General features: G+C 52.9%; 1 protein-coding gene across 5 annotated transcripts in view; it reads right to left on the bottom strand.

The window, feature by feature from the left end:
• The window catches only part of mcf2l2 (MCF.2 cell line derived transforming sequence-like 2), a 331126-nt gene that overhangs the window by 174951 nt on the left and 131755 nt on the right, over positions 1–24420 (bottom strand). For all 5 annotated transcript variants that reach the window (XM_073041227.1, XM_073041231.1, XM_073041230.1 and 2 more), the window contains one exon: positions 2562–2686. In XM_073041227.1, coding sequence (XP_072897328.1) covers positions 2562–2686 — 125 coding nt within the window. The remainder of the gene's footprint in view (positions 1–2561; positions 2687–24420) is intronic.

The raw sequence follows: 24420 nt of genomic DNA, 5'->3' as shown, positions 1-24420 counted from the left end.
TGTACCGTTTGTGAACTCCTCCCACGTGAGTGTGGCTAACCGAGTGGCAGAGGAATAACACTATTCACTACCACTACAGGGGGAGCTGAAGGACAACCTCTTCCTGCTAGAGTGAAGGGCAAAGCAACTAAGATTAAGGAGCTCTTGCTGATGAGGGCTGTTGACCCACTGGTCAGGAAAAAGAAGACAGCATATGTCAGGTACAGGCCGCTGAGATCAAGCGACTCCCTTGCCGTATCAGAGATGTAGGAATACGCTTATGAATGGAATCAGGAATGCAAAGTGAGGACATGTGATAGCTTTGGTGACAAGGTCATGGAGAACCCTAAGAGACTCTACAAGTGTATAAAGGGCAAAGGGCTAACTAGAGAGAGAATAGGTCCCTTTAAGCTACAAAGTTGTCATTTATGTGTGGAGCCATAGGAAACAAATAAGGTGTTAAGTGAATATTTTTTTGTTTGTATTTACTGTGGAGAGGTTAATGGAGGATAAGGAATTAAGGGAGATGAATAATGATCTATGAAATGGATTCACTTTACAAAAGAGGTGTTGGCAGTGTGAAGGCAGATTAAAGGAGTTAAATTTCCAAGGCCTGATAAGCGTATCCTAGGATACCATGAGAAGGCAGGGAAGAAATTGCAGATCTCTGGCAGAGATATCATATTGACATCATCTTTAGCCATAGGTGAGGTTCTGAGTACTGGAAGTAGTTAATGTTGTGCCTTTAGTTACAGACTGGGGAGTCTAACATCAGTGGTTTGAAAGTTAATGGAGTTAATCCTGAGCTAAGGCAAGGACCGATAATGATTAGTCATCACGGCTTTGTGTGTGGGAAATTGTGTCATAAATTTGACTATCTACTTAGACTTTAGCAGGGCTTTTGACAAGATGCCACGTAATAGGCTAGTCTAAAAGATCAGATCACATGGGATACAGGATCATCTAACCAAATGCATACAAATTGGCTTAATGGAAGGAGTCAGAGGATTATTGTTCAGGTTAGAGAGCTGTGGCCAGATATATATGCCACAGCGATCTATGCAGGATCCATTGCTGTTTAGCATCTATATTAACAATTTGATGACTATGTTGTGGATGACACCAAAAGTGGTGGTGTAGTGAACAATGATAAACATTACAACAGGACCATGATTATTTGGGGGGTGGGGGAAGGAATGGCAAATGGAATTTAACTCGGGCAAATGCACGGTGTTGTATTTTGGTCAGTTAAACCGGGGCTGGATTTGCACAGTAGCTGTGTTGCAACAGAACAACCCAGGGTGCAGGGACATAGTTCTCTGAAAGCGCTGCCACACCCTTCCAGTTACCTTTTTCAAGTTTTGGATTTGATCAGAAGGTTTTTGCTTTTTTCCTACTTTTACTCTCAAGATGAACTGCCTAGTTTTTCTTTCTTCTTTTTTTTGTGTTTTGGGTTTTTTTTTGATGTACATTTCAATTATAGAAGTTCCTTTTTCTTTTTTCTTCTTATTATGGGTAAGAGGAGAATCAATTATCTCTTTTTATTATATACTATTAGATTAATTCTATGTATGATTGTGATAATTTGTATTTTTCTTCCTATTTGAATTGTTATTGATATAGATTTTTGAGACAATTCTCCTCTTGTTTATTTATATGTACCTTTTTTATTTAACTACTAAAAAGATTGATAAAAAAACGAAGTGCTGCCAGAGATAGACAGGATGGTGAGAAGGGCATTTGGTACACTTGCTTTATCAGTTAGGGTACTGAGTACAAGAGCTGGAACATTGTGTTACAACCGTACAAGTACTTACTGTGATGTATTCTGTGTGGCTCTGATAGGGAGGAAATCATCCAGCCAGAAAGGGTGCAGAGAAGATTCACAAGAATATTATTGGGTGAAGGGCTTGAGTTCTGAAGAGGGGCTTGATAAGCGGGAACTTTTTTCCCTGGAGGGTTGGAGGCTGAGGCGTGACTTTATAGACAGTTATTAAGGCATAAGTGGAGTAGATAAGATGAGTAGTCAGTCTTTCTTCAGAGCAGTGGAGTCTAAAACTCGGGGGCACGAGTTAAATTGAGAAGGGGAAATTTACAAGGGGGTCGAAGGGCAACTTTTCTCACACAGGGTGGTGGGCATATGGAACACGCTGCCAGAGGCTGGTACAGTTACAATGTTTAAAGGGCATTTGGATGGGAAAAGTCTAGAGAGATATGGGACAAATAAAGATAAATGGGATGACTGCAGTTTGACATGTTGGTTGACCAAAGAGCATGTTTCCATGCTGTATAACTCCGACTCTTGGAATTTTAGTAATAGGTCAAAAAGTAATTAATAAACAAGGAAGACTAATGTTAACATTGACATTTTATCCTAAAAAAATTAATGTTGGATAGCTATTTCTAACGTGGAGACATTTGAGGCATCCCGATTATCTAGTCTGCTGTGTAAAGCAGTAACCAATTTTACATAAACACAATCAGTTCAAGTTCACTGATAGTTACTTATATCGCTTATATCATGCATTTTTATGAAATTGTGTTATAAAGAAAAAAAATCTGATGTGAGGTCCCCCACTAACCTTTCAACAGTAGCCATATTTTCCAGTTCATCAGAATTCAGATTATAATTAGGATTTTTAGTAACTGGCTCCTTAATATGTACCAGTAAAGTATTACCTTCTGTAACTGCCGATTTTAGTTTATCCTGAAAAACAAGAACAGCTTATTAATCTTTGCTTTATCTTAGCAAATGAGGTCTTGTGATCATTAGCAACAAAGGATACTGCACATGACTGAATACATTTCTTGCAGTTTTTGTGGTGTACAATGTGTAGAGTAAATAGTATGACACTAAACACAAGACAGCAAAGTGTTACCAATTACTTTTTTTAAGAATTGTTATTTGTTATTTGTTATTTTTTTTAATATCCACTTAAATGGCTTTACATTATTAACTTCCTATCAAGATTAAATTAAACAAATTAAATTAATGACTTTGTATCATCATCCCTGTGGCCTGACATGGTCATTCTGTTAGAAATCTCAAAGCAGGTGCGAGAACAGACAATTCCTTGGGCATTCGAGTGCAAGAAGGCCAAATACCATCTAGAGTAGTGTCAGAGGTGGATAGAGGGCATAACCAGGCTATAGGGGTGGGGTGTAGAGGGTTTGCTGGCAGCTGACTCTGCACAATCCACTTTCTCCTTGGTGTCAAGGAGGGTTGCAAAGGGAAGAGCCATCAGGACCATCACAAAGGCTGCTGAGCGAGCCTCCAAATGGCTATGGATCCAGAGGTGTGACGCCTGGACCGATGGCACCAGATGACTATGGATCCAGAGGTGTGACCCGTGGACCGAAGGTACCAGATGACTATGGGATCCAGAGGTGTGACCCATGGACCGATGGTACCAGATGACTATGGGATCCAGAGGTGATACCCCTGGACCGATGGTACCAGAAGACTATGGATCCAGAGGTGTGACGCCTGGACCGATGGTACCAGATGACTATGGGTCCAGAGGTGTGACCCATGGACCGATGGTACCAGATGACTATGGATCCAGAGGTGTGACCCATGGACCGATGGTACCAGATGACTATGGATCCAGAGGTGTGACGCCTGGACCGATGGTACCAGATGACTATGGGTCCAGAGGTGTGACCCATGGACCGATGGTACCAGATGACTATGGATCCAGAGGTGTGACCCATGGACCGATGGTACCAGATGATTATGGATCCAGAGGTGTGACCCATGGACCGATGGTACCAGATGACTACGGGCCCAGAGGTGTGACCCATGGACCGATGGTACCAGATGACTATGGGATCCAGAGGTGTGACCCATGGACCGATAGCACCAGATGACTATGGATCCAGAGGTGTGACCCATGGACCGATGGCAACAGATGACTATGGATCCAGAGGTGTGACCCCTGGACCGATGGTACCAGATGACTATGGGTCCAGAGGTGTGACCCATGGACCGATGGTACCAGATGTCTATGGAACCAGAGGTGTGACCCATGGACCGATGGTACCAGATGTCTATGGATCCAGAGGTGTGACCCATGGACCGATGGTACCAGATGACTATGGATCCAGAGGTGTGACGCCTGGACCGATGGTACCAGATGACTATGGGCCCAGAGGTGTGACCCATGGACCGATGGTACCAGATGACTATGGGATCCAGAGGTGTGACCCATGGACCGATAGCACCAGATGACTATGGATCCAGAGGTGTGACCCATGGACCGATGGCAACAGATGACTATGGATCCAGAGGTGTGACCCCTGGACCGATGGTACCAGATGACTAAGGGTCCAGAGGTGTGACCCATGGACCGATGGTACCAAATGTCTATGGATCCAGAGGTGTGACCCATGGACCGATGGTACCAGATGACTATGGATCCAGAGGTGTGACCCATGGACCGATGGTACCAGATGACTATGGATCCAGAGATGTGACCCCTGGACCGATGGTACCAGATGACTATGGGTCCAGAGGTGTGACCCACGGACCGATGGTACCAGATGACTAGGGGTCCAGAGATGTGAACCCTGGACCGATGGTACCAGATGACTATGGATCCAGAGATGTGACCCATGGACCGATGGTACCAGCTGACTATGGGTCCAGAGGTGTGACCCATGGACCGATGGTACCAGATGACTAGGGGTCCAGAGATGTGACCCCTGGACCGATGGTACCAGATGACTATGGGTCCAGAGGTGTGACCCATGGACCGATGGTACCAGATGTCTATGGATCCAGAGGTGTGACCCATGGACCGATGGTACCAGATGACTAGGGGTCCAGAGGTGTGACCCATGGACCGATGGTACCAGATGTCTATGGATCCAGAGGTGTGACCCATGGACCGATGGTACCAGATGACTATGGACCCATGGACCGATGGTACCAGATGACTATGGATCCAGAGGTGTGACCCCTGGACCGATGGTACCAGAAGACTATGGATCCAGAGGTGTGACCCATGGACCGATGGTACCAGAAGACTATGGATCCAGAGGTGTGACCCATGGACCGATGGTACCAGATGACTATGGATCCAGAGGTGTGACCCATGGACCGATGGTACCAGATGACTATGGATCCAGAGGTGTGACCCATGGACCGATGGTACCAGATGACTATGGATCCAGAGGTGATACCCCTGGACCGATGGTACCAGAAGATTATGGATCCAGAGGTGTGACCCCTGGACCGATGGTACCAGATGACTATGGATCCAGAGGTGTGACCCATGGACCGATGGTACCAGATGACTATGGATCCAGAGGTGATACCCCTGGACCGATGGTACCAGAAGACTATGGATCCAGAGGTGTGACCCATGGACCGATGGTACCAGATGACTATGGATCCAGAGGTGTGACCCATGGACCGATGGTACCAGATGACTATGGGCCCAGAGGTGTGAACCATGGACCGATGGTACCAGATGACTATGGATCCAGAGGTGTGACCCGTGGACCGATGGTACCAGATGACTATGGATCCAGAGGTGTGACCCATGGACCGATGGTACCAGATGACTATGGATCCAGAGGTGTGACCCATGGACCGATGGTACCAGATGACTATGGGCCCAGAGGTGTGAACCATGGACCGATGGTACCAGATGAATATGGGTCCAGAGGTGTGACCCATGGACCGATGGTACCAGATGACTATGGATCCAGAGGTGTGACCCATGGACCGATGGTACCAGATGACTATGGATCCAGAGGTGTGACACCTGGACCGATGGTACCAGATGACTATGGGTCCAGAGGTGTGACCCCTGGACCGATGGTACCTGATGACTATGGGCCCAGAGGTGTGACCCATGGACCGATGGTACCAGATGACTAGGGGTCCAGAGGTGTGACCCGTGGACCGATGGTACCAGATGACTATGGATCCAGAGGTGTGACCCATGGACCGATGGTACCAGATGACTATGGATCCAGAGGTGTGACCCATGGACCGATGGTACCAGATGACTATGGATCCAGAGGTGTGACCCATGGACCGATGGTACCAGATGACTATGGATCCAGAGGTGTGACCCCTGGACCGATGGTACCAGATGACTATGGATCCAGAGGTGTGACCCATGGACCGATGGTACCAGATGACTATGGGTCCAGAGGTGTGACCCATGGACCGATGGTACCAGATGACTATGGATCCAGAGGTGTGACCCATGGACCGATGGTACCAGATGACTATGGATCCAGAGGTGTGACCCGTGGAGCGATGGTACCAGATGACTATGGATCCAGAGGTGTGACCCGTGGAGCGATGGTACCAGATGACTATGGCCCAGAGGTGTGACCCGTGGAGCGATGGTACCAGATGACTATGGATCCAGAGGTGTGACCAGTGGACCGATGGTACCAGATGACTATGGATCCAGAGGTGTGACCCATGCACCGATGGTACCAGATGACTATGGATCCAGAGGTGTGACCCATGGACCGATGGTACCAGATGACTATGGATCCAGAGGTGTGACTCGTGGAGCGATGGTACCAGATGACTATGGATCCAGAGGTGTGACCCGTGGACCGATGGTACCAGATGACTATGGATCCAGAGGTGTGACCCATGGACCGATGGTACCAGATGACTATGGATCCAGAGGTGTGACCCATGGACCGATGGCACCAGATGACTATGGATCCAGAGGTGTGACCCCTGGACCGATGGTACCAGATGACTATGGATCCAGAGGTGTGACCCATGGAACGATGGTACCAGATGACTATGGATCCAGAGGTGTGACCCCTGGACCGATGGTACCAGATGACTATGGATCCAGAGGTGTGACCCCTGGACCGATGGTACCAGATGACTAGGGGTCCAGAGGTGTGACCCGTGGACCGATGGTACCAGATGACTAGGGGTCCAGAGGTGTGACCCCTGGACCGATGGTACCAGATGACTATGGATCCAGAGGTGTGACCCATGGACCGTTGGTACCAGAAGACTATGGGTCCAGAGGTGTGATCCCTGGACCGATGGTACCAGAAGACTATGGGTCCAGAGGTGTGATCCCTGGACCGATGGTACCAGATGACTATGGATCCAGAGGTGTGACCCATGGACCGATGGTACCAGATGACTATGGATCCAGAGGTGTGACCCATGGACCTATGGTACCAGATGACTCTGGGTCCAGAGGTGTGACCCGTGGACCGATGGTACCAGATGACTAGGGGTCCAGAGGTGTGACCCGTGGACCGATGGTACCAGATGACTATGGGCCCAGAGGTGTGACCCTTGGACCGATGGTACCAGATGACTATGGATCCAGAGGTGTGACCCCTGGACCGATGGTACCAGATGACTAGGGGCCCAGAGGTGTGACCCGTGGACCGATGGTACCAGATGACTAGGGGTCCAGAGGTGTGACCCATGGACCGATGGTACCAGATGACTATGGATCCAGAGGTGTGACCCATGGACCGATGGTACCAGATGACTATGGGCCCAGAGGTGTGACCCATGGACCGATGGTACCAGATGACTATGGATCCGAGGTGTGACCCGTGGACCGATAGCACCAGATGACTATGGGTCCAGAGGTGTGACCCATGGACCGATGGTACCAGATGACTATGGATCCAGAGGTGTGACCCATGGACCGATGGCACCAGATGTCTATGGATCCAGAGGTGTGACCCATGGACCGATGGTACCAGATGACTATGGATCCAGAGGTGTGACCCATGGACCGATGGTACCAGAAGACTATGGGTCCAGAGGTGTGATCCCTGGACCGATGGTACCAGATGACTATGGATCCAGAGGTGTGACCCATGGACCGATGGTACCAGAAGACTATGGGTCCAGAGGTGTGACCCGTGGACCGATGGTACCAGATGACTATGGATCCAGAGGTGTGACCCATGGACCGATGGTACCAGATGACTTTGGGTCCAGAGGTGTGACCCATGGACCGAATGTACCAGATGACAAGGGGTCCAGAAGTGTGACCCATGGAACGATGGTACCAGATGACTATGGGTCCAGAGGTGTGACCCGTGGACCGATGGTACCAGATGACTATGGATCCAGAGGTGTGACCCATGGACCGATGGTACCAGATGACTATGGGTCCAGAGGTGTGACCCATGGACCGATGGTACCAGATGACTAGGGGTCCAGAGGTGTGACCCATGGACCGATGTTACCAGATGACTAGGGGTCCAGAGGTGTGACCCATGGACCGATGGTACCAGATGACTATGGGCCCAGAGGTGTGACCCATGGACCGATGGTACCAGATGACTAGGGGTCCAGAGGTGTGACCCATGGACCGATGGTACCAGATGACTAGGGGTCCAGAGGTGTGACCCATGGACCGATGGTACCAGATGACTATGGGTCCAGAGGTGTGACCCATGGACCGATGGTACCAGATGTCTATGGGCCCAGAGGTGTGACCCGTGGACCGATGGTACCAGATGAATATGGATCCAGAGGTGTGACCCATGGACCGATGGTACCAGATGACTATGGGTCCAGAGGTGTGACCCGTGGACCGATGGTACCAGATGACTATGGGTCCAGAGGTGTGACCCGTGGACCGATGGTACCAGAAGAGTATGGGTCCAGAGGTGTGACCCATGGACCGATGGTACCAGATGACTATGGGTCCAGAGGTGTGACCCATGGACCGATGGTACCAGAAGACTATGGGTCCAGAGGTGTGACCCGTGGACCGATGGTACCAGAAGACTATGGGTCCAGAGGTGTGACCCATGGACCGATGGTACCAGATGACTATGGGTCCAGAGGTGTGACCCATGGACCGATGGTACCAGAAGACTATGGGTCCAGAGGTGTGACCCGTGGACCGATGGTACCAGAAGACTATGGGTCCAGAGGTGTGACCCATGGACCGATGGTACCAGATGACTATGGGTCCAGAGGTGTGACCCGTGGACCGATGGTACCAGAAGACTATGGGTCCAGAGGTGTGACCCATGGACCGATGGTACCAGATGACTATGGGTCCAGAGGTGTGACCCGTGGACCGATGGTACCAGATGACTAGGGGTCCAGAGGTGTGACCCATGGACCGATGTTACCAGATGACTAGGGGTCCAGAGGTGTGACCCATGGACCGATGGTACCAGATGACTATGGGCCCAGAGGTGTGACCCATGGACCGATGGTACCAGATGACTAGGGGTCCAGAGGTGTGACCCATGGACCGATGGTACCAGATGACTAGGGGTCCAGAGGTGTGACCCATGGACCGATGGTACCAGATGACTATGGGTCCAGAGGTGTGACCCATGGACCGATGGTACCAGATGTCTATGGGCCCAGAGGTGTGACCCGTGGACCGATGGTACCAGATGAATATGGATCCAGAGGTGTGACCCATGGACCGATGGTACCAGATGACTATGGGTCCAGAGGTGTGACCCGTGGACCGATGGTACCAGATGACTATGGGTCCAGAGGTGTGACCCGTGGACCGATGGTACCAGAAGAGTATGGGTCCAGAGGTGTGACCCATGGACCGATGGTACCAGATGACTATGGGTCCAGAGGTGTGACCCATGGACCGATGGTACCAGAAGACTATGGGTCCAGAGGTGTGACCCGTGGACCGATGGTACCAGAAGACTATGGGTCCAGAGGTGTGACCCATGGACCGATGGTACCAGATGACTATGGGTCCAGAGGTGTGACCCATGGACCGATGGTACCAGAAGACTATGGGTCCAGAGGTGTGACCCGTGGACCGATGGTACCAGAAGACTATGGGTCCAGAGGTGTGACCCATGGACCGATGGTACCAGATGACTATGGGTCCAGAGGTGTGACCCGTGGACCGATGGTACCAGAAGACTATGGGTCCAGAGGTGTGACCCATGGACCGATGGTACCAGATGACTATGGGTCCAGAGGTGTGACCCGTGGACCGATGGTACCAGATGACTATGGGTCCAGAGGTGTGACCCGTGGACCGATGGTACCAGAAGACTATGGGTCCAGAGGTGTGACCCATGGACCGATGGTACCAGATGACTATGGATCCAGAGGTGTGACCCATGGACCGATGGTACCAGATGACTATGGGTCCAGAGGTGTGACCCCTGGACCGATGGTACCAGATGACTATGGATCCAGAGGTGTGACCCATGGACCGATGGTACCAGATGACTAGGGGTCCAGAGGTGTGACCCATGGACCGATGGTACCAGATGACTATGGATCCAGAGGTGTGACCCATGGACCGATGGTACCAGATGACTATGGGTCCAGAGGTGTGACCCCTGGACCGATGGTACCAGATGACTATGGATCCAGAGGTGTGACCCATGGACCGATGGTACCAGATGACTATGGGTCCAGAGGTGTGACCCCTGGACCGATGGTACCAGATGACTATGGATCCAGAGGTGTGACCCATGGACCGATGGTACCAGATGACTATGGATCCAGAGGTGTGACCCATGGACCGATGGTACCAGATGACTAGGGGTCCAGAGGTGTGACCCATGGACCGATGGTACCAGATGACTATGGGTCCAGAGGTGTGACCCGTGGACCGATGGTACCAGATGACTATGGGTCCAGAGGTGTGACCCGTGGACCGATGGTACCAGATGACTATGGATCCAGAGGTGTGACCCATGGACCGATGGTACCAGATGACTATGGGCCCAGAGGTGTGACCCATGGACCGATGGTACCAGATGACTAGGGGTCCAGAGGTGTGACCCATGGACCGATGGTACCAGATGACTATGGATCCAGAGGTGTGACCCGTGGACCGATGGTACCAGAAGACTATGGGTCCAGAGGTGTGACCCATGGACCGATGGTACCAGATGACTATGGATCCAGAGGTGTGACCCATGGACCGATGGTACCAGATGACTATGGGCCCAGAGGTGTGACCCGTGGACAGATGGTACCAGAAGACTATGGGTCCAGAGGTGTGACCCGTGGAGCGATGGTACCAGAAGACTATGGATCCAGAGGTGTGACCCGTGGACCGATGGGACCAGAAGACTATGGATCCAGAGGTGTGACCCATGGACCGATGGTACCAGATGACTATGGATCCAGAGGTGTGACCCGTGGACCGATGGTACCAGATGACTATGGATCCAGAGGTGTGACCCGTGGACCGATGGTACCAGAAGACTATGGGTCCAGAGGTGTGACCCATGGACCGATGGTACCAGATGACTATGGGTCCAGAGGTGTGACCCATGGACCGATGGTACCAGATGACTATGGATCCAGAGGTGTGACCCATGGACCGATGGTACCAGATGACTATGGGTCCAGAGGTGTGACCCCTGGACCGATGGTACCAGATGACTATGGATCCAGAGGTGTGACCCATGGACCGATGGTACCAGATGACTATGGGTCCAGAGGTGTGACCCCTGGACCGATGGTACCAGATGACTATGGATCCAGAGGTGTAACCCATGGACCGATGGTACCAGATGACTATGGATCCAGAGGTGTGACCCATGGACCGATGGTACCAGATGACTAGGGGTCCAGAGGTGTGACCCATGGACCGATGGTACCAGATGACTATGGGTCCAGAGGTGTGACCCGTGGACCGATGGTACCAGATGACTATGGGTCCAGAGGTGTGACCCGTGGACCGATGGTACCAGATGACTATGGATCCAGAGGTGTGACCCATGGACCGATGGTACCAGATGACTATGGGCCCAGAGGTGTGACCCATGGACCGATGGTACCAGATGACTAGGGGTCCAGAGGTGTGACCCATGGACCGATGGTACCAGATGACTATGGATCCAGAGGTGTGACCCGTGGACCGATGGTACCAGAAGACTATGGGTCCAGAGGTGTGACCCATGGACCGATGGTACCAGATGACTATGGATCCAGAGGTGTGACCCATGGACCGATGGTACCAGATGACTATGGGCCCAGAGGTGTGACCCGTGGACCGATGGTACCAGAAGACTATGGGTCCAGAGGTGTGAGCCGTGGACCGATGCTACCAGATGACTATGAGCCCAGAGGTGTGACACGTGGACCGATGGTACCAGATGACTATGGGTCCAGAGGTGTGACCCGTGGACCGATGGTACCAGATGACTATGGGTCCAGAGGTGTGACCCGTGGACCGATGGTACCAGATGACTATGGATTCAGAGGTGTGACCCGTGGACCGATGGTACCAGATGACTATGGGATCCAGAGGTGTGACCCGTGGACCGATGTTACCAGATGACTATGGATCCAGGGTTGTGACCCATGGACCGATGGCACCAGATGACTATGGGTCCAGAGGTGTGACCCATGGACCGATGGTACCAGATGACTATGGGTCCAGAGGTGTGACCCATGGACCGATGGTACCAGATGACTATGGGTCCAGAGGTGTGACCCATGGACCGATGGTACCAGATGACTATGGGTCCAGAGGTGTGACCCATGGACCGATGGTACCAGATGACTATGGATCCAGAGGTGTGACCCATGGACCGATGGTACCAGATGACTAGGGGTCCAGAGGTGTGACCCGTGGACCGATGGTACCAGATGACTATGGATCCAGAGGTGTGACCCATGGACCGATGGTACCAGATGACTATGGATCCAGAGGTGTGACCCATGGACCGATGGTACCAGATGACTATGGATCCAGAGGTGTGACCCATGGACCGATGGTACCAGATGACTATGGATCCAGAGGTGTGACCCATGGACCGATGGTACCAGATGACTATGGATCCAGAGGTGTGACCCCTGGACCGATGGTACCAGATGACTATGGATCCAGAGGTGTGACCCATGGACCGATGGTACCAGATGACTATGGGTCCAGAGGTGTGACCCATGGACCGATGGTACCAGATGACTATGGATCCAGAGGTGTGACCAGTGGACCGATGGTACCAGATGACTATGGATCCAGAGGTGTGACCCATGCACCGATGGTACCAGATGACTATGGATCCAGAGGTGTGACCCATGGACCGATGGTACCAGATGACTATGGATCCAGAGGTGTGACTCGTGGAGCGATGGTACCAGATGACTATGGATCCAGAGGTGTGACCCGTGGACCGATGGTACCAGATGACTATGGATCCAGAGGTGTGACCCATGGACCGATGGTACCAGATGACTATGGATCCAGAGGTGTGACCCATGGACCGATGGCACCAGATGACTATGGATCCAGAGGTGTGACCCCTGGACCGATGGTACCAGATGACTATGGATCCAGAGGTGTGACCCATGGAACGATGGTACCAGATGACTATGGATCCAGAGGTGTGACCCCTGGACCGATGGTACCAGATGACTATGGATCCAGAGGTGTGACCCCTGGACCGATGGTACCAGATGACTAGGGGTCCAGAGGTGTGACCCGTGGACCGATGGTACCAGATGACTAGGGGTCCAGAGGTGTGACCCCTGGACCGATGGTACCAGATGACTATGGATCCAGAGGTGTGACCCATGGACCGTTGGTACCAGAAGACTATGGGTCCAGAGGTGTGATCCCTGGACCGATGGTACCAGAAGACTATGGGTCCAGAGGTGTGATCCCTGGACCGATGGTACCAGATGACTATGGATCCAGAGGTGTGACCCATGGACCGATGGTACCAGATGACTATGGATCCAGAGGTGTGACCCATGGACCTATGGTACCAGATGACTCTGGGTCCAGAGGTGTGACCCGTGGACCGATGGTACCAGATGACTAGGGGTCCAGAGGTGTGACCCGTGGACCGATGGTACCAGATGACTATGGGCCCAGAGGTGTGACCCTTGGACCGATGGTACCAGATGACTATGGATCCAGAGGTGTGACCCCTGGACCGATGGTACCAGATGACTAGGGGCCCAGAGGTGTGACCCGTGGACCGATGGTACCAGATGACTAGGGGTCCAGAGGTGTGACCCATGGACCGATGGTACCAGATGACTATGGATCCAGAGGTGTGACCCATGGACCGATGGTACCAGATGACTATGGGCCCAGAGGTGTGACCCATGGACCGATGGTACCAGATGACTATGGATCCGAGGTGTGACCCGTGGACCGATAGCACCAGATGACTATGGGTCCAGAGGTGTGACCCATGGACCGATGGTACCAGATGACTATGGATCCAGAGGTGTGACCCATGGACCGATGGCACCAGATGTCTATGGATCCAGAGGTGTGACCCATGGACCGATGGTACCAGATGACTATGGATCCAGAGGTGTGACCCATGGACCGATGGTACCAGAAGACTATGGGTCCAGAGGTGTGATCCCTGGACCGATGGTACCAGATGACTATGGATCCAGAGGTGTGACCCATGGACCGATGGTACCAGAAGACTATGGGTCCAGAGGTGTGACCCGTGGACCGATGGTACCAGATGACTATGGATCCAGAGGTGTGACCCATGGACCGATGGTACCAGATGACTTTGGGTCCAGAGGTGTGACCCATGGACCGAATGTACCAGATGACAAGGGGTCCAGAAGTGTGACCCATGGAACGATGGTACCAGATGACTATGGGTCCAGAGGTGTGACCCGTGGACCGATGGTACCAGATGACTATGGATCCAGAGGTGTGACCCATGGACCGATGGTACCAGATGACTATGGGTCCAGAGGTGTGACCCATGGACCGATGGTACCAGATGACTAGGGGTCCAGAGGTGTGACCCATGGACCGATGTTACCAGATGACTAGGGGTCCAGAGGTGTGACCCATGGACCGATGGTACCAGATGACTATGGGCCCAGAGGTGTGACCCATGGACCGATGGTACCAGATGACTAGGGGTCCAGAGGTGTGACCCATGGACCGATGGTACCAGATGACTAGGGGTCCAGAGGTGTGACCCATGGACCGATGGTACCAGATGACTATGGGTCCAGAGGTGTGACCCATGGACCGATGGTACCAGATGACTATGGATCCAGAGGTGTGACCCATGGACCGATGGTACCAGATGAATATGGATCCAGAGGTGTGACCCATGGACCGATGGTACCAGATGTCTATGGGCCCAGAGGTGTGACCCGTGGACCGAAGGTACCAGATGAATATGGATCCAGAGGTGTGACCCATGGACCGATGGTACCAGATGACTATGGGTCCAGAGGTGTGACCCGTGGACCGATGGTACCAGATGACTATGGGTCCAGAGGTGTGACCCGTGGACCGATGGTACCAGAAGAGTATGGGTCCAGAGGTGTGACCCATGGACCGATGGTACCAGATGACTATGGGTCCAGAGGTGTGACCCATGGACCGATGGTACCAGAAGACTATGGGTCCAGAGGTGTGACCCGTGGACCGATGGTACCAGAAGACTATGGGTCCAGAGGTGTGACCCATGGACCGATGGTACCAGATGACTATGGGTCCAGAGGTGTGACCCATGGACCGATGGTACCAGAAGACTATGGGTCCAGAGGTGTGACCCGTGGACCGATGGTACCAGAAGACTATGGGTCCAGAGGTGTGACCCATGGACCGATGGTACCAGATGACTATGGGTCCAGAGGTGTGACCCGTGGACCGATGGTACCAGAAGACTATGGGTCCAGAGGTGTGACCCATGGACCGATGGTACCAGATGACTATGGGTCCAGAGGTGTGACCCGTGGACCGATGGTACCAGATGACTATGGGTCCAGAGGTGTGACCCGTGGACCGATGGTACCAGAAGACTATGGGTCCAGAGGTGTGACCCATGGACCGATGGTACCAGATGACTATGGATCCAGAGGTGTGACCCATGGACCGATGGTACCAGATGACTATGGGTCCAGAGGTGTGACCCCTGGACCGATGGTACCAGATGACTATGGATCCAGAGGTGTGACCCATGGACCGATGGTACCAGATGACTAGGGGTCCAGAGGTGTGACCCATGGACCGATGGTACCAGATGACTATGGATCCAGAGGTGTGACCCATGGACCGATGGTACCAGATGACTATGGGTCCAGAGGTGTGACCCCTGGACCGATGGTACCAGATGACTATGGATCCAGAGGTGTGACCCATGGACCGATGGTACCAGATGACTATGGGTCCAGAGGTGTGACCCCTGGACCGATGGTACCAGATGACTATGGATCCAGAGGTGTGACCCATGGACCGATGGTACCAGATGACTATGGATCCAGAGGTGTGACCCATGGACCGATGGTACCAGATGACTAGGGGTCCAGAGGTGTGACCCATGGACCGATGGTACCAGATGACTATGGGTCCAGAGGTGTGACCCGTGGACCGATGGTACCAGATGACTATGGGTCCAGAGGTGTGACCCGTGGACCGATGGTACCAGATGACTATGGATCCAGAGGTGTGACCCATGGACCGATGGTACCAGATGACTATGGGCCCAGAGGTGTGACCCATGGACCGATGGTACCAGATGACTAGGGGTCCAGAGGTGTGACCCATGGACCGATGGTACCAGATGACTATGGATCCAGAGGTGTGACCCGTGGACCGATGGTACCAGAAGACTATGGGTCCAGAGGTGTGACCCATGGACCGATGGTACCAGATGACTATGGATCCAGAGGTGTGACCCATGGACCGATGGTACCAGATGACTATGGGCCCAGAGGTGTGACCCGTGGACAGATGGTACCAGAAGACTATGGGTCCAGAGGTGTGACCCGTGGAGCGATGGTACCAGAAGACTATGGATCCAGAGGTGTGACCCGTGGACCGATGGGACCAGAAGACTATGGATCCAGAGGTGTGACCCATGGACCGATGGTACCAGATGACTATGGATCCAGAGGTGTGACCCGTGGACCGATGGTACCAGATGACTATGGATCCAGAGGTGTGACCCGTGGACCGATGGTACCAGAAGACTATGGGTCCAGAGGTGTGACCCATGGACCGATGGTACCAGATGACTATGGGTCCAGAGGTGTGACCCATGGACCGATGGTACCAGATGACTATGGATCCAGAGGTGTGACCCATGGACCGATGGTACCAGATGACTATGGGTCCAGAGGTGTGACCCCTGGACCGATGGTACCAGATGACTATGGATCCAGAGGTGTGACCCATGGACCGATGGTACCAGATGACTATGGGTCCAGAGGTGTGACCCCTGGACCGATGGTACCAGATGACTATGGATCCAGAGGTGTAACCCATGGACCGATGGTACCAGATGACTATGGATCCAGAGGTGTGACCCATGGACCGATGGTACCAGATGACTAGGGGTCCAGAGGTGTGACCCATGGACCGATGGTACCAGATGACTATGGATCCAGAGGTGTAACCCATGGACCGATGGTACCAGATGACTATGGATCCAGAGGTGTGACCCATGGACCGATGGTACCAGATGACTAGGGGTCCAGAGGTGTGACCCATGGACCGATGGTACCAGATGACTATGGGTCCAGAGGTGTGACCCATGGACCGATGGTACCAGATGACTAGGGGTCCAGAGGTGTGACCCATGGACCGATGGTACCAGATGACTATGGGTCCAGAGGTGTGACCCGTGGACCGATGGTACCAGATGACTATGGGTCCAGAGGTGTGACCCATGGACCGATGGTACCAGATGACTATGGGTCCAGAGGTGTGACCCATGGACCGATGGTACCAGATGACTATGGATCCAGAGGTGTGACCCGTGGACCGATGGTACCAGATGACTATGGATCCAGAGGTGTGACCCATGGACCGATGGTACCAGATGACTATGGGCCCAGAGGTGTGACCCATGGACCGATGGTACCAGATGACTAGGGGTCCAGAGGTGTGACCCATGGACCGATGGTACCAGATGACTATGGATCCAGAGGTGTGACCCGTGGACCGATGGTACCAGAAGACTATGGGTCCAGAGGTGTGACCCATGGACCGATGGTACCAGATGACTATGGATCCAGAGGTGTGACCCATGGACCGATGGTACCAGATGACTATAGGCCCAGAGGTGTGACCCGTGGACCGATGGTACCAGAAGACTATGGGTCCAGAGGTGTGACCCGTGGACCGATGCTACCAGATGACTATGAGCCCAGAGGTGTGACACGTGGACCGATGGTACCAGATGACTATGGGTCCAGAGGTGTGACCCGTGGACCGATGGTACCAGATGACTATGGGTCCAGAGGTGTGACCCGTGGACCGATGGTACCAGATGACTATGGATTCAGAGGTGTGACCCGTGGACCGATGGTACCAGATGACTATGGGATCCAGAGGTGTGACCCGTGGACCGATGTTACCAGATGACTATGGATCCAGAGTTGTGACCCATGGACCGATGGCACCAGATGACTATGGGTCCAGAGGTGTGACCCATGGACCGATGGTACCAGATGACTATGGGTCCAGAGGTGTGACCCATGGACCGATGGTACCAGATGACTATGGGTCCAGAGGTGTGACCCATGGACCGATGGTACCAGATGACTATGGGTCCAGAGGTGTGACCCATGGACCGATGGTACCAGATGACTATGGATCCAGAGGTGTGACCCATGGACCGATGGTACCAGATGACTATGGATCCAGAGGTGTGACCCATGGACCGATGGTACCAGATGACTAGGGGCCCAGATGTGTGACCCATGGACCGATGGTACCAGATGACTAGGGGTCCAGAGGTGTGACCCATGGACCGATGGTACCAGATGACTATGGATCCAGAGATGTGACCCCTGGACCGATGGTACCAGATGACAATGGATCCAGAGGTGTGACCCATGGACCGATGGCACCAGATGACTGGGGGTCCAGAGGTGTGACCCGTGGACCGATGGTACCAGATGACTATGGATCCAGAGGTGTGAGCCATGGACCGATGGTACCAGATGACTATGGATCCAGAGGTGTGACCCATGGACCGATGGTACCAGATGACTATGGATCCAGAGGTGTGACCCATGGACCGATGGTACCAGATGACTATGGATCCAGAGGTGTGACCCATGACCGATGGTACCAGATGACTATGGATCCAGAGGTGTGACCCATGGACCGATGGTACCAGATGACTATGGATCCAGAGGTGTGACCCATGGACCGATGGTACCAGATGACTATGGATCCAGAGATGTGACCCCTGGACCGATGGTACCAGATGACTATGGATCCAGAGGTGTGACCCATGAACCGATGGTACCAGAAGACTATGGATCCAGAGGTGTGACCCCTGGACCGATGGTACCAGAAGACTATGGATCCAGAGGTATGACCCGTGGACCGATGGTACCAGAAGACTATGGATCCAGAGGTGTGACCCCTGGACCGATGGTACCAGATGACTAGGGGTCCAGAGGTGTGACCCATGGACCGATGGTACCAGAAGACTAGGGGTCCAGAGGTGTGACCCATGGACCGATGGTACCAGATGACTAGGGGTCCAGAGGTGTGACCCATGGACCGATGGTACCAGATGACTAGGGGTCCAGAGGTGTGACCCATGGACCGATGGTACCAGAAGACTAGGGGTCCAGAGGTGTGACCCATGGACCGATGGTACCAGAAGACTATGGGTCCAGAGGTGTGACCCATGGACCGATGGTACCAGAAGACTATGGGTCCAGAGGTGTGACCCATGGACCGATGGTACCAGATGACTATGGGCCCAGAGGTGTGACCCGTGGACAGATGGTACCAGAAGACTATGGGTCCAGAGGTGTGACCCGTGGAGCGATGGTACCAGAAGACTATGGATCCAGAGGTGTGACCCGTGGACCGATGGGACCAGAAGACTATGGATCCAGAGGTGTGACCCATGGACCGATGGTACCAGATGACTATGGATCCAGAGGTGTGACCCGTCGACCGATGGTACCAGATGACTATGGATCCAGAGGTGTGACCCGTGGACCGATGGTACCAGAAGACTATGGGTCCAGAGGTGTGACCCATGGACCGATGGTACCAGATGACTATGGGTCCAGAGGTGTGACCCATGGACCGATGGTACCAGATGACTATGGATCCAGAGGTGTGACCCATGGACCGATGGTACCAGATGACTATGGGTCCAGAGGTGTGACCCCTGGACCGATGGTACCAGATGACTATGGATCCAGAGGTGTGACCCATGGACCGATGGTACCAGATGACTATGGGTCCAGAGGTGTGACCCCTGGACCGATGGTACCAGATGACTATGGATCCAGAGGTGTAACCCATGGACCGATGGTACCAGATGACTATGGATCCAGAGGTGTGACCCATGGACCGATGGTACCAGATGACTAGGGGTCCAGAGGTGTGACCCATGGACCGATGGTACCAGATGACTATGGGTCCAGAGGTGTGACCCGTGGACCGATGGTACCAGATGACTATGGGTCCAGAGGTGTGACCCGTGGACCGATGGTACCAGATGACTATGGATCCAGAGGTGTGACCCATGGACCGATGGTACCAGATGACTATGGGCCCAGAGGTGTGACCCATGGACCGATGGTACCAGATGACTATGGGCCCAGAGGTGTGACCCATGGACCGATGGTACCAGATGACTAGGGGTCCAGAGGTGTGACCCATGGACCGATGGTACCAGATGACTATGGATCCAGAGGTGTGACCCGTGGACCGATGGTACCAGAAGACTATGGGTCCAGAGGTGTGACCCATGGACCGATGGTACCAGATGACTATGGATCCAGAGGTGTGACCCATGGACCGATGGTACCAGATGACTATGGGCCCAGAGGTGTGACCCGTGGACCGATGGTACCAGAAGACTATGGGTCCAGAGGTGTGACCCGTGGACCGATGGTACCAGAAGACTATGAGCCCAGAGGTGTGACCCGTGGACCGATGGTACCAGATGACTATGGGTCCAGAGGTGTGACCCGTGGACCGATGGTACCAGATGACTATGGGTCCAGAGGTGTGACCCGTGGACCGATGGTACCAGATGACTATGGATTCAGAGGTGTGACCCGTGGACCGATGGTACCAGATGACTATGGGATCCAGAGGTGTGACCCGTGGACCGATGTTACCAGATGACTATGGATCCAGAGTTGTGACCCATGGACCGATGGCACCAGATGACTATGGGTCCAGAGGTGTGACCCATGGACCGATGGTACCAGATGACTATGGGTCCAGAGGTGTGACCCATGGACCGATGGTACCAGATGACTATGGGTCCAGAGGTGTGACCCATGGACCGATGGTACCAGATGACTATGGGTCCAGAGGTGTGACCCATGGACCGATGGTACCAGATGACTATGGATCCAGAGGTGTGACCCATGGACCGATGGTACCAGATGACTATGGATCCAGAGGTGTGACCCATGGACCGATGGTACCAGATGACTAGGGGCCCAGATGTGTGACCCATGGACCGATGGTACCAGATGACTAGGGGTCCAGAGGTGTGACCCATGGACCGATGGTACCAGATGACTATGGATCCAGAGATGTGACCCCTGGACCGATGGTACCAGATGACAATGGATCCAGAGGTGTGACCCATGGACCGATGGCACCAGATGACTGGGGGGTCCAGAGGTGTGACCCGTGGACCGATGGTACCAGATGACTATGGATCCAGAGGTGTGAGCCATGGACCGATGGTACCAGATGACTATGGATCCAGAGGTGTGACCCATGGACCGATGGTACCAGATGACTATGGATCCAGAGGTGTGACCCATGGACCGATGGTACCAGATGACTATGGATCCAGAGGTGTGACCCATGACCGATGGTACCAGATGACTATGGATCCAGAGGTGTGACCCATGGACCGATGGTACCAGATGACTATGGATCCAGAGGTGTGACCCATGGACCGATGGTACCAGATGACTATGGATCCAGAGATGTGACCCCTGGACCGATGGTACCAGATGACTATGGATCCAGAGGTGTGACCCATGAACCGATGGTACCAGAAGACTATGGATCCAGAGGTGTGACCCCTGGACCGATGGTACCAGAAGACTATGGATCCAGAGGTATGACCCGTGGACCGATGGTACCAGAAGACTATGGATCCAGAGGTGTGACCCCTGGACCGATGGTACCAGATGACTAGGGGTCCAGAGGTGTGACCCATGGACCGATGGTACCAGAAGACTAGGGGTCCAGAGGTGTGACCCATGGATCGATGGTACCAGATGACTAGGGGTCCAGAGGTGTGACCCATGGACCGATGGTACCAGATGACTAGGGGTCCAGAGGTGTGACCCATGGACCGATGGTACCAGAAGACTAGGGGTCCAGAGGTGTGACCCATGGACCGATGGTACCAGAAGACTAGGGGTCCAGAGGTGTGACCCATGGACCGATGGTACCAGAAGACTATGGGTCCAGAGGTGTGACCCATGGACCGATGGTACCAGATGACTATGGGTCCAGGGGTGTGACCCATGGACCGATGGTACCAGATGACTAGGGGTCCAGAGGTGTGACCCATGGACCGATGGTACCAGATGACTAGGGGTCCAGAGGTGTGACCCATGGACCGATGGTACCAGATGACTAGGGGTCCAGAGGTGTGACCCATGGACCGATGGTACCAGATGACTATGGGTCCTGAGGTGTGACCCCTGGACCGATGGTACCAGATGACTATGGATCCAGAGGTGTGACCCCTGGACCGATGGTACCAGATGACTATGGATCCAGAGGTGTGACCCATGGACCGATGGTACCAGATGACTATGGATCCAGAGGTGTGACCCCTGGACCGATGGTACCAGATGACTATGGATCCAGAGGTGTGACCCCTGGACCGATGGTACCAGATGACTATGGATCCAGAGGTGTGACCCCTGGACCGATGGTACCAGATGACTATGGGTCCAGAGGTGTGACCCATGGACCGATGGTACCAGATGACTATGGATCCAGAGGTGTGACCCGTGGACCGATAGCACCAGATGACTATGGATCCAGAGGTGTGACCCATGGACCGATGGTACCAGATGACTATGGATCCAGAGGTGTGACCCGTGGACCGATAGCACCAGATGACTATGGATCCAGAGGTGTGACCCGTGGACCGATGGTACCAGATGACTATGGGTCCAGAGGTGTGACCCATGGACCGATGGTACCAGATGACTATGGGTCCAGAGGTGTGACCCATGGACCGATGGTACCAGATGACTATGGGTCCAGAGGTGTGACCCGTGGACCGATGGTACCAGATGACTGGGGGTCCAGAGATGTGACCCCTGGAGCGATGGTACCAGATGACTATGGGTCCAGAGGTGTGACCCATGGACCGATGGTACCAGATGACTATGGGTCCAGAGGTGTGACCCATGGACCGATGGTACCAGATGACTATGGGTCCAGAGGTGTGACCCATGGACCGATGGTACCAGATGACTATGGGTCCAGAGGTGTGACCCGTGGACCGATGGTACCAGATGACTATGGATCCAGAGGTGTGACCCATGGACCGATAGCACCAGATGACTATGGGTTCAGAGGTGTTGTCCGTGTACCGATGGTACAAGATGACTCTGAATCAAGAGGTGTCATGTGGACAAATGCTGATGGTGCACAAGCCAGGGCCTGATCATCCCTGCCTGAGTCACCTGGATGGGAGTGTCTGATGATGAAAGATCTGAAACTCCTGATGACCAGATGGTTATATCACTGATGATGTGTCCCAGCACATCCTAGGATGTATCTCAGCATCTGGTAATGTCAAAATCTGTTGGCTTTGAAATGAGGTGGGGTCTAGGGTTTGCAGGATCTGGGTTCACATACCAAGCACCAAATGGTGCTTAAGATGGTTTTTTTTTTCCAGGAATGGCGGGGGGGCGGGGGGGGGTGTGTGTGTGTGTGTGTGTGTGTGTCTGTGTGTGTGTGTGTGTGTGTGTGTGAGAGAGAGAGAGAGAGAGAGATGTTTGATGCTTCTCTCTGAATGATTTTCATGTTCTTCCTTTGAAATTTGTCTTCTCCAGATAGCCATGAAACAGAGTTGTATATGGATACATGCTTTGAACCTTTTGATGTTAAATAGATTATTACTCATTCATTGTTTAAGAAACAATTACTAATTTTCAGTACAGAACTACACTCCATGGCCACTTTATTAAGAGCTTCCTGTAATGTATGGTCGTGGCCATCTGCTGCTGTAGTCCATGCACTTCGTGATTTAATGCATTGTGCATTCAGAGATGCATGTCTGCACACTGTTGTGAAGCCTGGTTTTTGAGTTCCTCTCAGCTTGAACCAGTCTGGCCATTCTCCTCTGACCTCATTCATTAACAAGGCATTTTCCTGCTGCTTACCAGATTTTTTTTTGTTTTCACACCATTCTCAGTTAACTCCAGAGACTGTTGTGTGTGAAAATCCCAGGTGATCAGCAGTTTCTGAGATACTCAAACCACCCTGACTGGCACCAACGATCAATCCACGATCAAAATCACTT

This window comes from Hemitrygon akajei, chromosome 3 (assembly GCF_048418815.1).
Source record: "Hemitrygon akajei chromosome 3, sHemAka1.3, whole genome shotgun sequence".
NCBI lineage: Eukaryota > Metazoa > Chordata > Chondrichthyes > Myliobatiformes > Dasyatidae > Hemitrygon > Hemitrygon akajei.
This window is presented reverse-complemented; position numbering and strand designations above follow the sequence as displayed.